At 39.4% G+C, this 14072-nt stretch overlaps 1 protein-coding gene across 1 annotated transcript in view; it reads left to right on the forward strand.

Annotated features, from left to right (window-relative positions):
- Window positions 1–6556: 6556 nt before the first annotated feature.
- LOC137293519 (kinesin-like protein KIF16B) overlaps window positions 6557–14072 on the forward strand; it is a 56109-nt gene continuing 48593 nt past the window's right edge. The window contains exon 1 of the mRNA XM_067824119.1: window positions 6557–6728. Coding sequence (XP_067680220.1) covers window positions 6682–6728 — 47 coding nt within the window. The 5' untranslated portion in view covers window positions 6557–6681. The remainder of the gene's footprint in view (window positions 6729–14072) is intronic.

Here is a 14072-nt window from a genome sequence, read left to right on the forward strand (position 1 = left end):
TATTGTATGTCAAGCCAGGAAACAGGCACGGTTTGGTGACATAGTGAGGGACTGTATGCTCTTCCCTCATTTTTTTTTCAAAACTCCTTGGGATAATGAGTGCTATTGTCTTATCATTAACATTGAGGGATGCACTACTGAGAAATTAACAGGAGCATTGTAATCAACCAGGAGTGAGTGAGTGGGTATAGTTTTAAGCTGCACTCAGTGATATTTCATCTATATAGTGGCAGTCTGTACATAATCAAGTGTGGACCAGACAGTCCAGTGATCAGAAATATGAGCCTTGATCTACACAACTGGGATATGATGAAGTGTCAACCAAGTCCCAGCCAGGCTGCTCGATCCTCTATACAATTCGCCTCTTGGAACAAGCATGGGCTACTGAAGATCAAGTTGACTGATCATTTGGTCTGGCTGGCTGACTTACTTACCGACCTCAGTCATATTGCTGGTATATTGTCCAGTGTAAAACTAAACTCTTTCACCCACTGTTGAAGATCAAGTCTAACCCAAATCTTCAGGGTGAATGATTAACCAAGAGAGTTCTGTCAAGATACTTCTTTATTCATAATGTTATTGTTTCCTATGGTCTAAGCATATCAGCTTGCAACACTGGGGTTGTTTATGAAAAGAGAATACTCTCTTGACCAATTATTATATGGCCATTGGGCTTGGCCATAACTTCTTTAAATGACAAGTTGTTTGCATAAAGATGTGAAATAAGAAACAGCTATTACAGTCTATTGGCCACTAGAGGTCAAGTGAGATGAGAGGGAGCTAAAGGCTAGCCTAATGGTTAACCCTTTGGCTCCTCACATGGAATCTCCACGTGGGTACAATGTGTGATGCCCATTTCTCATGTCGACTGCTGTGATGTTGCTGGAATATTAGTAAAAGTGGTATAAACCCAAACTTATTCAGCCAGTGAGTGAGACCAGAGGTTTGGGCGTTTGAAACAACGTGCTTGTAGGTTAACGGGTTGAACAGTATGAAGATATTAGTTCAATACTAATACACTTGGGAGAGCTACCACATACAAATATGTACATAAAGCCGCGTGTTAATGGTGACATATTAGTGTAAACCGTCTCACAATATCGTGTATATATTATCCTGGTATTCATTCATGTCTCCAGTGGTTGTGTTTACTCAGGTCACTTGTATCACGCCTGTAGAATACGGCTAACAATCCTCGTAAGTCTGCGGATTATAACACCGCAACCGGCTGACCTCTGGCAAGATAGGGTTAACACTGAAAGTTTATACCTAAATATAACCGTATTGTTTTTATCAATATGTTTTATACTGCAATATATTGGCAAAATCTGACACCTCCTCATTTGCTAACAGTGTTAGGATCTTCATCGAAACGTGCCATATATCGCAATAAAGGAAATGCCACTTAGAGGTAACTGCTCATTCATTTACTGAAGGATTCAGGGGTGATATAATATTTTCTCTGAAAGTACCACTCAACAATTGTTATTTATTGTTCACAACGTATCTGTTTTAGGGCATCTAGAATATAAATATAGACCGTATGCATTAAATATTGATCTTTTAGAATGTTTGAAAGGGATGCCGTTTACATTCAGCTTGACTTGCTTGTTCTTGTCATAACTCTTTGGGCAGTCACGAAATATTGACGTACATTCGAACACTATGAGCTGCAGTCACGAGGTGGGCTGTCTTAAATACTTCCTTGTGAGGTTTCAGAGACTTTGTGTTGTAAATGAACAAAGGCGTTGTGTGAATGAGTGATAGTGAGGGTTGTAACTGTCACAGTTTTAGCTATGTACCCCTGCTGTGACACTGGCGGAATATTTCTAAAAGCGGCACAAAATCATGCTCTCTCACTCACTAAGGCAACAGACCGAGTGTCCAGCTATAGTATCTACCCATAGTAAGCAAAAACGCCGTAGTCATTTCATTAAATTGCTACTACTGTCTCCCTAGGTGACCCGTGAAGATCCGGTAAAGAATAGGTCTTCAGCAACCCATGCTTGTCACAAAATGCGACTAGCGGGATCGGGTGGTCAGGCTCGCTGATTCGGTTGACACATGTCATCGTTTCCCAGTTGCGCAGATCGATGCTCATGGTGTTAATCACTGGATTGTCTCGTCCAGACTCGATTATTTACAGACCGTCGCCATAAAGCTGGAATATTGCTGAGTGTGGCGTAAAACTAAACTCTTTCATTCGTACTAGGTAGCCGTGTGGTTAAAGCCTCTCGTCACTAAAAGCGGCGTAAAACTAAACTCAGACAGTAAGTCTCACTAGGTAGCATATTAATGTTATGGAACCAGTCAGTCTTCTGTCAATAGTTTCCCCAGCCACGTACAATCCTGGAGGCGTGATCCTATAAGTAACGGGTATTTCCCAGATGCCTCGCATACGACCATACATGATAAAAGAAGTCACCGGAAATGCTTAAATTTCGAGCCCACTAGGAGTGCAGGAAACCATGAATTGCGTCAATGAGTTGAAGTCCATTACAGTGTTATAGCACCAGACCTATCACGCACCCCACTTTAAACAGTGTCACATTGTACGGAAGAGTTGTTACAATTGTGTACATCACACGTGTTTCCAGATCGTGTAAATACTTGTTATTAGCAGATATGGTAAAGCGTTTAGAACATTAACTGCGGGGCCGGGAGATCGTTGGTTCAACCGCGTTAGTCAAAACGGCGTTGAAGAAGTTTTTTTAAATTTTTGTTGTTGTTGTTGTTGTTTTACGCCGCATGCAGCAATATTTCAGTTGTGTATGGCGGTGGATGGTATATAATCGAATCTGGACCATGCAATCCAGTGACCACTGCAGCATTAACATCGATACGATGACATGGAACGTGACAACCCGAATCCGTTGGTCATCTCTAGCGACAGACATGGGTTGCTGAAGACCAATTGCCACTCGGCATTAACAGGCTGAAACAGAACTAGATCGCTCAGAGTCAGGATAGTGTCTGAGTGTAATGCTAAACAAAGACTGTTACAATCTCTACATCAGCGGAACAGGTTTTCACCTCACTCGTCCCACCACTTGCACTCGTGAAGATCCAGGCTGGAAGTGATCTTCAGCAACCTATGCTTGTCTTAAAATGCCACTAGCGGGATCACGGTTGGTTTTCAACAACCCATGCTTGTCAGAAGAGCCGACTAAACGCCGTGGTCAGACTCGTTGATTTGGTTGACAGGTCGTCAGTTCAGCAAAGTCATGCTGCAGTGTCAGTAAATATTTACTGAACGATACAGAGAAAAGGAAAATACGGTTATATGCAGGTGAATATCATTGATAACGGTACAGTAGTGACACAGAGACCAATGCTCTTGCTTGAGGCATAGTAATCCCAGACCCGAATCCCAACACCTCGAGATGTCGTGTAGTCCTACGAATGGGCCATGCAGATCTGTGGAGGTTTGATCTTGGCCTGTAAACGTAATATTACGCCAGGTTCATCGCGGTCTTGGGAGTGTCTGTAACATCAGCCGTGTGCACAGTGGCCGTCTGACTGGTTGTCGTACAGGACTGCGCCGGATGATTCATGGCGCATTTTGACATAAGCGTCGTCATCAATCAAATAGCCTCTGCCACAAGTCACAAACAAAATCGTTTAGAGCGTCTGCTGATAGCTTCTCCCCTAAACAGCGGTTGCAGGATGCTATGCAAGGGATGGAGCAGAGGTTGCAGATGCGACTGAACGGTTCAAACCCGGACTGCCGAATGTTTTATCGAATACACACCCGGACTGTCGAAAAGAAGTGGAGTGTGGCAATGATCACCAGAGGGTCGAGTCGACCACCTTGGAGAACGTGACCATGCGAATAGCAAAAAGTCTGCTCTAATCTGCTCTACTCTAATTAACGTTAAAACGAGAAAATGGATTTCCATAAAGAACTATGCTGGTCAGATTGGCTACCTTGCTCAAAGTGTCCACAATAAAGAATGTACTGTATGACATATATATTTTGTTTACTTATCTGGCTAAAATGCCCGGAGCGTCGAGCGTCATGGTGTTAACGCCCAGTCACGTCCTTACTTACTATCCGAAACATCGAATTTATAAAATTTCAATTTTCCGGGACTGAACAGCGACTGAACATTGCGCTTTAACGTAACAATTGCTGAGGACATACACATAGGCATATGTAATGGGAGGTTGGAATGTATGACCCTTAGCAATGAGAGAGAGAGAGGGGGGGGAGAGAGAGAGACAGACAGAGCGAGACACAGAGAGAGGGGTGGGGGTGGGGTGGGGAGGGTGCGTGTGTGTGATGTGTATTTTCGATTTCCCAGTGTACCATAGCTCCGTTATATGTTATTTATACAATATTTAATTATATCAGGGTTATAATATTCTAGATGAAGGATGCAATCTCACGGTTGAAAGAAACTGCAATGAGAGACCATGCTGTAGTTATTTGATTTCACTTTCGTGAAATGAGAGACAACTTCGGTATGCCGGGGTAAGTTTTGTACCTCTGATGCACTTTGTTGGTACTTGCATCCCATCTAAGAGATGTAAAACAACAGGACACGTCTATCTTGCGATCTATATGAAATAAATCTATATAAGACTTCGCAATAATTACCCATGACTGAATAGTAACTGAAGACATTCCCAAAAGTAGAGCGACATCGAGTTACACCTGTTAAACAAAACGTATGGCTCAGCATATCGAATGCACCAATAGCCTATACTTCTTGGTTCAAACTATGATATCATCTGGGCGTTGGCTTGAGACTAATATAGACCAGATAATATTCTTTTCCTACAACACTAATAGTGTTAAATTACGATGGCCTACATTACGGAAACAAACCATAGTATCTGGGCAATGAGGACAACAGCCACACTGATTTAATCTGGGACCTTGGTTTGCATAAAATCCGATCGCCTGTGTACATTAACATGTGTACCATAGCTACTGAAGCTCACCTTTATTAGTTCTATAAAACTTGGAGTGAGTGAGTGAGTGAGTGAGTATGAGATTGTGCCGTTTTTAGATATATTGCAGCAATATCACGGAGGTGGACACCAGAAACGGGGTTCACAGATTGCACCCATGTGAGGAATCGAATCCGTTTTCTCTGCGTGACGAGCGAACACTTTAACCATTAGACTACCCCACCCTCCTACTTTAACCTGGAAGTGGAGAGCATGTTACCACCATCGAATATGCCCCCAGGTGTGTCCAAAACTTGGATAACACAACGTTCAATTATCATTTGTATTTCACAAGTTTCTATAGTTTTGTAGATTAAACACTCCTCCCGGGAAGAATAATTTCCAGTTGCCAGGGACATGTAGTAAAGGTCATGGGAATGAGATACTGAGGAATATCAGTTCACTGGTAACGGACTAGTGACCCATATGCTCATGTTAACCACGGTGAGGTGAGCAGGATCGGAGTGATATAGTCGGTATGTGAGACTAATGTTTATCTCTGAATATGTATAATTTTGATAGTAAGAAACGAATCCATATAAACTGAAAAGGAGACCCAGGGAGACCACATATTCAGAGATTCTACGGAAATATAGACTTGCTTTATTCAGAGCCTTTGCACTGCTGGGAGGGCTAGGCTGTAGGGGAAGTAATGTGGTTCAGGGACCGTAAGACAGGCTGTCGGTATGTGCACGGCACTGTTGAACGCTCCGCAGGATTATACGATTAGCGTCGAGAAAGCGATATCGCATTACACTTCATACTAAGCCGATACCACAGATCAACAAACCCCTTCTATCTAGACAATATCATTCACAGAGAAGTAGCCCCAACTGACAGAACTGACCGATTACACGGTACTACTGTGTGCATGAATCTAACGGCGAAACACGCTCCCATCCACAACGGGGCAACATTATACATGGATGTGATTTATATCTGTATCATCAAATGGGATAAATATTCAGAATATTCTCCCATAATACGCATCTGCATTGGGGAATTGAAGACTACCACGCATGGAGAAGAGAATAGTTTGGGGATACGCTGGGTTTGTTGAGTTTCTTAGTCGAAGTTTATAAACACGCTTGCACTTACAATAATGGAGGGCTTTAAACTATTTGTTCTTGCTAAACAATGTAAAATTAATGAACAGTGTTGAGAGAACGCCTGTCTTAAATACACATGATGTGTTTGCAGTCTTTATGAATACTGCTGGATGTTCTAGTCGGGGACACCAACACCACAACGTTCACAGTTCGCTTCTGCACGTGGAATCAAACACAAACCTTCAACATGATGTGTGAACTATGACAACAAAATATATTTCTAATCACCATGAATTGTGTTTAAAACTGAGTCTCACCTTCCGTCTGATATTGATATTATTATTCACATCGATATCCTTATCTAGCCATTCACATATGTACCTTGCTGTTTCAACAGCCTTGTAGCCTTGCTGTTTCATTTTGACGGTTCGCTTTGATCAACGAATGTTGCGTCAACACAAGACAGTTGTCGCGCATGACTTTCACGCATCACTGACAAGTGTAGAAACCGGTGTTGTTTGTTTTCATTAGAAACACGTGGTTATCTATTTATATCCAATAAGTCACGTGGAAGCAAGATGGCGTCGCACAGGTGATTGTAGAAGGACCTGGATAGACGTACTTCTAAACATGAGATTTCTTGTGAGAGGATTAGTTACGATGGGGTGATAACGAGATGACTTCGGTGAAAGTTGCGGTCCGGGTCCGCCCCGTGAACCAGCGGTAAGCATTTGTCGGGGCTTTACGTCAGCGTTGCCCGATGTGGGGTTTCAGCCCGCACATCGATACTCTTTCCTCTCATGTTTACTGAGTTAAAACTTTGCCCTTGGCCTTGATGTTGATACTGCAGTACATGTGTTTAACATTATCTAACGGTGCACTTGTGTTATCCTTATAGTATCATTTTTGTATGTCGCGCCCCGTATACACCTTCATGAGTTATTTGTAAAATTCAGTGACACAAGATAATGTAGGCAAGTGTCAACCTCTTGACGAGTTGCTAGCAATACCATGTATTTCCGTGTACACGTTTGCATTTTACGCCTGACCACTGTCCACCGTGAACATTATTATAGCAACTCAGTTTATGATCGTTCATGAGGTTAACATTTGTTATCGTTTAACAAACAGTGTTATAAACTCGTTATCAAACAATGTTTCAGCTGTGTAGTTATCACATTGATGATGTCATCAAGTGATGTTACTTATTTATCACTAAGCTGAATTCACAAATCTCTAAATAATGTAATGTAAGTATTTGGAATCTTTAACAAAAGCTACAAGCCTTGGTCATAACTGGACTATTACGTGTTCAGGAGACCTTAATTACAATATTTAAATGAATGGCTGTCAAAATTTCTTTCATATTAACCTGTTACATTATGATTGAATGGAAATATTGTTTCAAGCCACATAACTCATTCACTCACGATGCAAATAACAACATATTTTGTACGTAGTGTGAAAATAGTATTTTACAATCAATTATTATCAACAGCTGAGGAATTTCATTATCATGCTCATATGTTATTTCACATACATGGCCATGTATCAAAATGTGCGTTGAATGAATAAAACAGTACTTCCTTAATTACTATGATCCAGTGCACAATAAGATGTAGGGCATTTCCTAGATGACCTACATACCTTAACACATGCTGAAAGCTGGAATGTTAGGAATACTTGTTCACTTGAGAATCTCCTGGTTTAGTAGTAAAACCATGGTGGCCAGTGATGATATAACAATAATTACAATCCACTTATAATATAATAATTGAAGTCCGCTAATATGGTGCTTATGTCCAGGCACACTGACTAGTCACAGCTCTACATACATTTAGTCATAATAACATGTCTGAAACCAAACAACTGATTCAACAGCCACCTGACTGTTACCTGTACCACCTTGAAGCCCATCAAACTGATTGGTCACACATGTGAGAAAATCACACCTGTCTCAACAGCAGTGTGTGTTGTCATGCTAGGTTTATTCCCATAACGCAGACTTCCCAAAACTTAGACCTCCCAAAATGCAGATAAAAATAGCACACTAATTACTGGGCCATGCTAGTCACCCCTAATTAATGACTGTCCAGTCCAGGGATACACTTTGATAAATAAGGAGAACAACAAGGGGCTAAGTGGACATCCTTGCCTAACACCAGTGGAACAATCATAATAAGTGTTCTTGTAATGGGTCTTAGTTTTGGGAGGATACCCCTTGCATAGTAGTCTCATGATTGTGAAGTACTGAAGATAATATGATGGGATACAATGTAGATAATTATCATGCATTAGCATTGCCATATGATTATTAGAGAACGACTTTATATGCATTTAATACCTTGAGATATGTCACTAGATTTGAGTTAAGCTTAGAATTCATGACGTAATATCTGTCTTTCCTTATTCAGAAAAACTGCAAGGTTTGCTAGAGTTATATTTATTTGCCCAGCTGCTTCATGTTTGATGAATTAGAAGAGTAAATCCAAACATCTAGTGAAACAAACATCTAGTGAAACAAATGCAAAATAGAATATTGAACATGGTTCAATCAATTTTGCGAAATATTTAGATTGTAGCCACCAGAGCTGCGTAATACTGCATATTTACCGGTTCAGACATGAAATCGATGCATATTGCAATATCCCGATCAAAAACCACTATTTCAACATGCATTTGTAAAACTTCACAGCGCTCTGAATCATCAGAAATATCTGTTTTTCACACTAGAAGTCAAGTCAAGTTCAGTTTAAAGTCTATTGTTAATGTTTGTTCAACTGTTTTGCAATCAATGTTTTGGATCTAAATGTTTTAAATGTTTACTTATTAATTACCAGTGATTTCTGATATGCCCTGACCAGGTCAAGTTACTGCCTAAAATACTAAAGAGTGGAGAAACTAGTTCAAACTAGAAACCACTGTGTTGATGTTAAATTGTTCTTTTCCTTTTTACCAAATATTATTTACTTTGACATGATTAAAAGTTGTTAATGCATAGTGATTTGGTTGTGTTTTTGCTTTATAAATCAAGTATTAATTCAATTATTAGTAATTTTTTCTGAGAAAATCATTCTTGCAATATATTGCAGTGGGTATGGCAATATGTGCCTTCACATTGCAGTATATTGCTATTTGAAAATTTTCTGCAATGCCAACCCCTTCTAGCCATGGCAAACATGAAAAGCATAGCAGTGTTTGACAGTGGAAAGTGCATGAACTGCATGATGCATATCTTACTATAACAATAATAAACACTAAAACTGTATTACAAATTATTAGGATGCATTATTTCCCTGTACTGCATTTTCTTATAACCAGTGTTGTCATATACAAGTATGGGGTATAATAGGTCATACTATTATCATTTGTGTGAAATCAACTACTAAATAACATTAAACCATGAAATAATGTGGAACTAAAGGCATGATAAATCACTAGTGCACTTTCCCTAGATAGTTTAGTTCAAACATTTGAATCTTTGATAAAACATCAAAGAAGATGAAAGGACCAACTTTTTGCATGAATCAGCTGACACCTACATCTGACAGTGTAGATCTCAGGTCATGTCACTGTAGCCATAGCAACCTATTTATGTACACACCTCATAGAAAAACTCAAACATCATGTTTATCAAAGTGTTTTAGTGATATTTTTATTCATATTCACAGTCGTGTGAATAGACTGAGCATAATGTAGCACACTGTCTAATAAATTATGTATTCACATAATGATATTCTCGAAGTAGCCTGGGAAATATAAACTGTGCCTTTGTTACTTGATATACTCAAAGTAGTCTTGGCAAATATTAAGTAACAAAGACAAGGTCGATTTTTCCCATTTTGAAGATTTCTTGTTATAAATTCTCATCATATATCACCATCTTTTTTGTCTCAGACCCTAGAGAAAATATAGAAAGGAGTATAACCCATCATACTTACTGTCTAGATTGACTTAGCTCCTCCAGCAATAAGAATTGTTCTGGATCCCTCTTGAGTTTTATTTCTTTCTTTTAGTTAAGAATATGTTCGAGGGTTTTTTCAAATAAAATCAGTTTATGTGAGAGACTAAATGTCAGTCTACATGTCATTGTCTTTATTTACCTTATACATGTGACAAGGTGCTTCACTTTACAGAAGTACATTATCGGTGTCATCTTGTTGAATGATAGGCCAGCAAAACCTTAACCAAGAAAAGAACTCGATTTACATCAAGTGTAATCTTAATTAACTACTCATTTAATATAAATGTATTCAGCTAATGATCATCAACAAGCTGAAGAAAGAGGGAGTAAATAAGGACTTGTTATTTCAGCTCAGCCATCTCATTACATCTGTAATTGGAGTCTTTAGCCCTTGGGGTGTATAGTGGAGATATTTCAGAGTTTACGTCATTATGAAGCATATCACATGACTGCGAGTCTGGACTCACATGAAACAGCGACAGCTGGGTGATAAATCAATATATTACCTGTAGTTGGATAGTTTATAGGATGTCTGTGAAGTTGTGTAGACATCTAGTTGATACTGGCTCATATTCATCCATACCTTGTCTTACTTCTGACAAAATCAATACAGTGTATCATTGTGTTTGTGCCAGTGAGCATTCAATGCTGATGAATGCAGTGTGGTTAAATGTACACTACCAGTTGCTCAGATTATTGTGTAAGGAGAATAATGATGTGATTCAAAGGCCTTTCGATGATGAAGTTCACAGGTGTAAACTAAGATTATACCTGTACATGATTGTGTGACTGACACAGAGGTCATCAATTTTAGACCTGCCTTCATAGCTTGAACCATCTGAGCCACTCAAATCAGTGGTAGTCATCCAGCAAATGGCCGAGATGATCAAGTGATTGATATTATGAGCAATCTGTATGGTTTGATGACACATTATCATTCCAGTCAATAAGCCTGACCTACTCTCCTTTTAAGTGGCCTCATGTGATCAGCCTGGGTTGCTTTGGATCTATAGTGCAACCCTGGGTCTCGTTTCACAAAATGATCGTAGATCATAGTTGATCGTAACACCCATACTTTAGCATAGACTTATGACAGTCGTAATACTATGACTGCTTAGTGAAACAGGCCCCTGGGCCCTTAATACGGAAACCTTCGTAGCCATAAGAATTCTTAACTTTAATTGTAGCTATTGTTTTAAGAAGTAGACTTAAGAAGCAGGACTAAGAACTTTTCGAGAATAGCTAGCCTAAATCTCAAACAACATCTCCATCCCCTTGAAGGCTGATGGCCTCCACATACATAAGGTCAAAAACTGAGCCATGGTGTGCCATTTTTGTAGGGGCTAATGACACACTTGCACTCAGGAACACTGAGCCAGTGTCTTGTATTGAATGTCAGCCATGATCAAAGCACTAAGTGTGGGTTTTTCAGGGTCTACATTTATGAATGTGGCTGTTAAATCTCCAATACAACCCAAGTCTTAGACATGGTTGATGTGTCACAGCCGTGTGGTTTAAGTCTGTCATGCACCAGTGAACATGCCCTCACAGGTGTGAGTGACCAGTGTATTTACCACATGTGACTTGTCAGGTGTATACATGCATCATATGTTACAGCATTCTTGTGGAAAGTTGTATAACATATTTGGACACTGAAATGATTCATTCAGTATTAAAAGAATGTTAACACTTGCATCATTTTCTTAATAAATAGGTTTTCTGACCCTGTAGTTGAGGTTGTTATTGTACTCACAAAAACTAGGCCATCTTCAGTTTTGATTTAGACAAGAACATTGTTGAGAATGTTCCCCCAAAACTTAAACCATAAGGCAGCCCTTAAAATGTACATTGTTTTGAACACAGAAATGAATAGAACACACACGGTAGTAAATCCACTTAATGCTGTTTTCCTCCTCCTCTGTAGATAACGGTTCAATATTGATTTTGTGGCCTTCAAGGAATGTCATTAAGTTGATCACCTTCCTGCAGACAGGCTAATTTTTATCTTACATGTTGAATGATCCAGATAATGATCCCAGTATACTGTTAACAGCCTGGCTCTCTACCTCCACAATGTCATATATATTCCATTTCAGTAGGTGCATTACCAGTATTATTAGCCTAGCATGCAACATCACCTGAAACATCTTATCACGATACACACTTTCAAACATCACCATGATGACAACCATGCAATTAATTATGAATTGTTCTATCGTGAGTCTGAATCTATTCTTCAGACTTTTTATGCTTTGTCATGAAGTAGTAAGGGAGATACTAATGGGAAATGCCTGTCTTTACATCCATCATGTTTAATATGTGGGGCATAACTTTAGGATCCTAGAATATTTCTTTATCATGTTTTGCAATAACATTTGTTGCCATTAAAATTTCACATTTTGCTATGTGGGAAAATAATTATTTTCAGATTTAAATGAAAATTAGTAAGACGTAGGTTCAAATGTTTTTATTCCTCTGGCATGTAATGCGGGGGGATACAGTCGATGCCTCATCTGTCTGTCCGTCTGTCCACAATCATTTTGTTGCCTGAGCATAACTCAGAAACCGTTCAGTATTTTTAGACCAAACTTGATCTCAACCTATAGTTGTGCCTTTTGCTATTTACAGAGTTTTGGCATTTTTATTTTTTTTTGTTATTCCATGGGACATTTTGGTGTTAGTCTAATGTGTGAGTGGGCTTCGTTTCCAGAACAGAACTCAAAACCCATTCTATATTTTTCTACAAAGTTTGATAGATATATCATTCAGAACCTGAAGTGGTGCCTTTTGCTATTTACAGGTTTTTGTGATTTATTGTTTTCTGGGTTTCCATGGAAACGTTTCGGACATAGTCTCAAAAGTGAGAGGTGTGTTTTATTTCCGGAGCACATCTCAAAAACTTTGTAGTACCTGTCTGCAAAAGTCATTAGATATGTGTGGCAGATCCCAAAGTGGTGCCTTTTGCTCTTTTCAGGTTTTTGTGATTCATTATTTTCTCGGTTACCATGGAAATGTTTCGGACTTCATCTCAAAATGGAGGGATAGGCTTTGTTTCTGGAGCAGAACTCAAAAACCTTTCAATATTTTTTTGCAAAACTTGGTAGATATGTGTGACAGACCCCAAAGTGGTGCCTTTTGCTATTTACGGGTTTTTGTGATTTATCATTATCTTTTCATGGTAAGAACATCTTCCTTAGAAGGTGAAAGGTATCAGGTTGTCTGACATTCACTGACTGTATCATTTGCCATTCTGCCAAGCCCCATCTGTAATGCAAACATTTTGAATGAAGCAAGTCTAGATTTTCTTCATGTTCTGAATCGTTCATCCTATATCTCCCTTTCAGTCCCTTTCAGTAAGTATGGAATTAATTGTTTCTGTCAAAACAATATATTTTCCATCAGTTTTTGACAATTCAAGGGCAGACGGCCTTCTATATCCATTGATTGTTTTGGAGATTCTTGGGCAGATGAAGTTCCCAATGCACAAGGATTGTTGGATTGTTGGAATTTGGGACAGATAGTCCACAGTACCCAAAATTAATGGGGGTTGTGGCAGCCACTGTTCACAGTATTCAAGGATTATTGCAGGACAGACACTGTTCACAGTATTCAAGGATTATTGCAGGACAGACAATGTTCACAGTATTCAAGGATTATTGCACAGCAGCCACTGTTCACAGTATTCAAACATTATTGCTATGGTTGGGGGCGGGCGAGGCGAGGGGAAGGGGGTCTGGAGTACAGACACTGTTCACAGAATACAAGGATTTATTGCTGTGGTTGGGGGCAGAGGTGGTTCACAGTATTTAAGGATTTTTGCAGGTATTGGGAGTAAACACTGTTGACAGTATTCAAGAATCTTTGCAGGGATTGGGGTGTACATAGTGTTCGTATATTATTGCGGGTTCGTGGTAGTCAAGGATTAATGCTGGAATTGGGGGCAGGCACTCAGAGACTGTTCTCTCTATTTAAGGATTATTGATATGGTTGGGAGCAGGCACTATTCACAGTAATCAAGGATTATTGAAGGAATTATCAGTCTAAGTAAACTTATCCTCAGTACTTTTCGTTACACTCCACCACTGAGTCTAACAAAACCTTAT

The sequence above is a fragment of the Haliotis asinina genome, chromosome 8 (genome assembly GCF_037392515.1).
Source record: "Haliotis asinina isolate JCU_RB_2024 chromosome 8, JCU_Hal_asi_v2, whole genome shotgun sequence".
NCBI lineage: Eukaryota > Metazoa > Mollusca > Gastropoda > Lepetellida > Haliotidae > Haliotis > Haliotis asinina.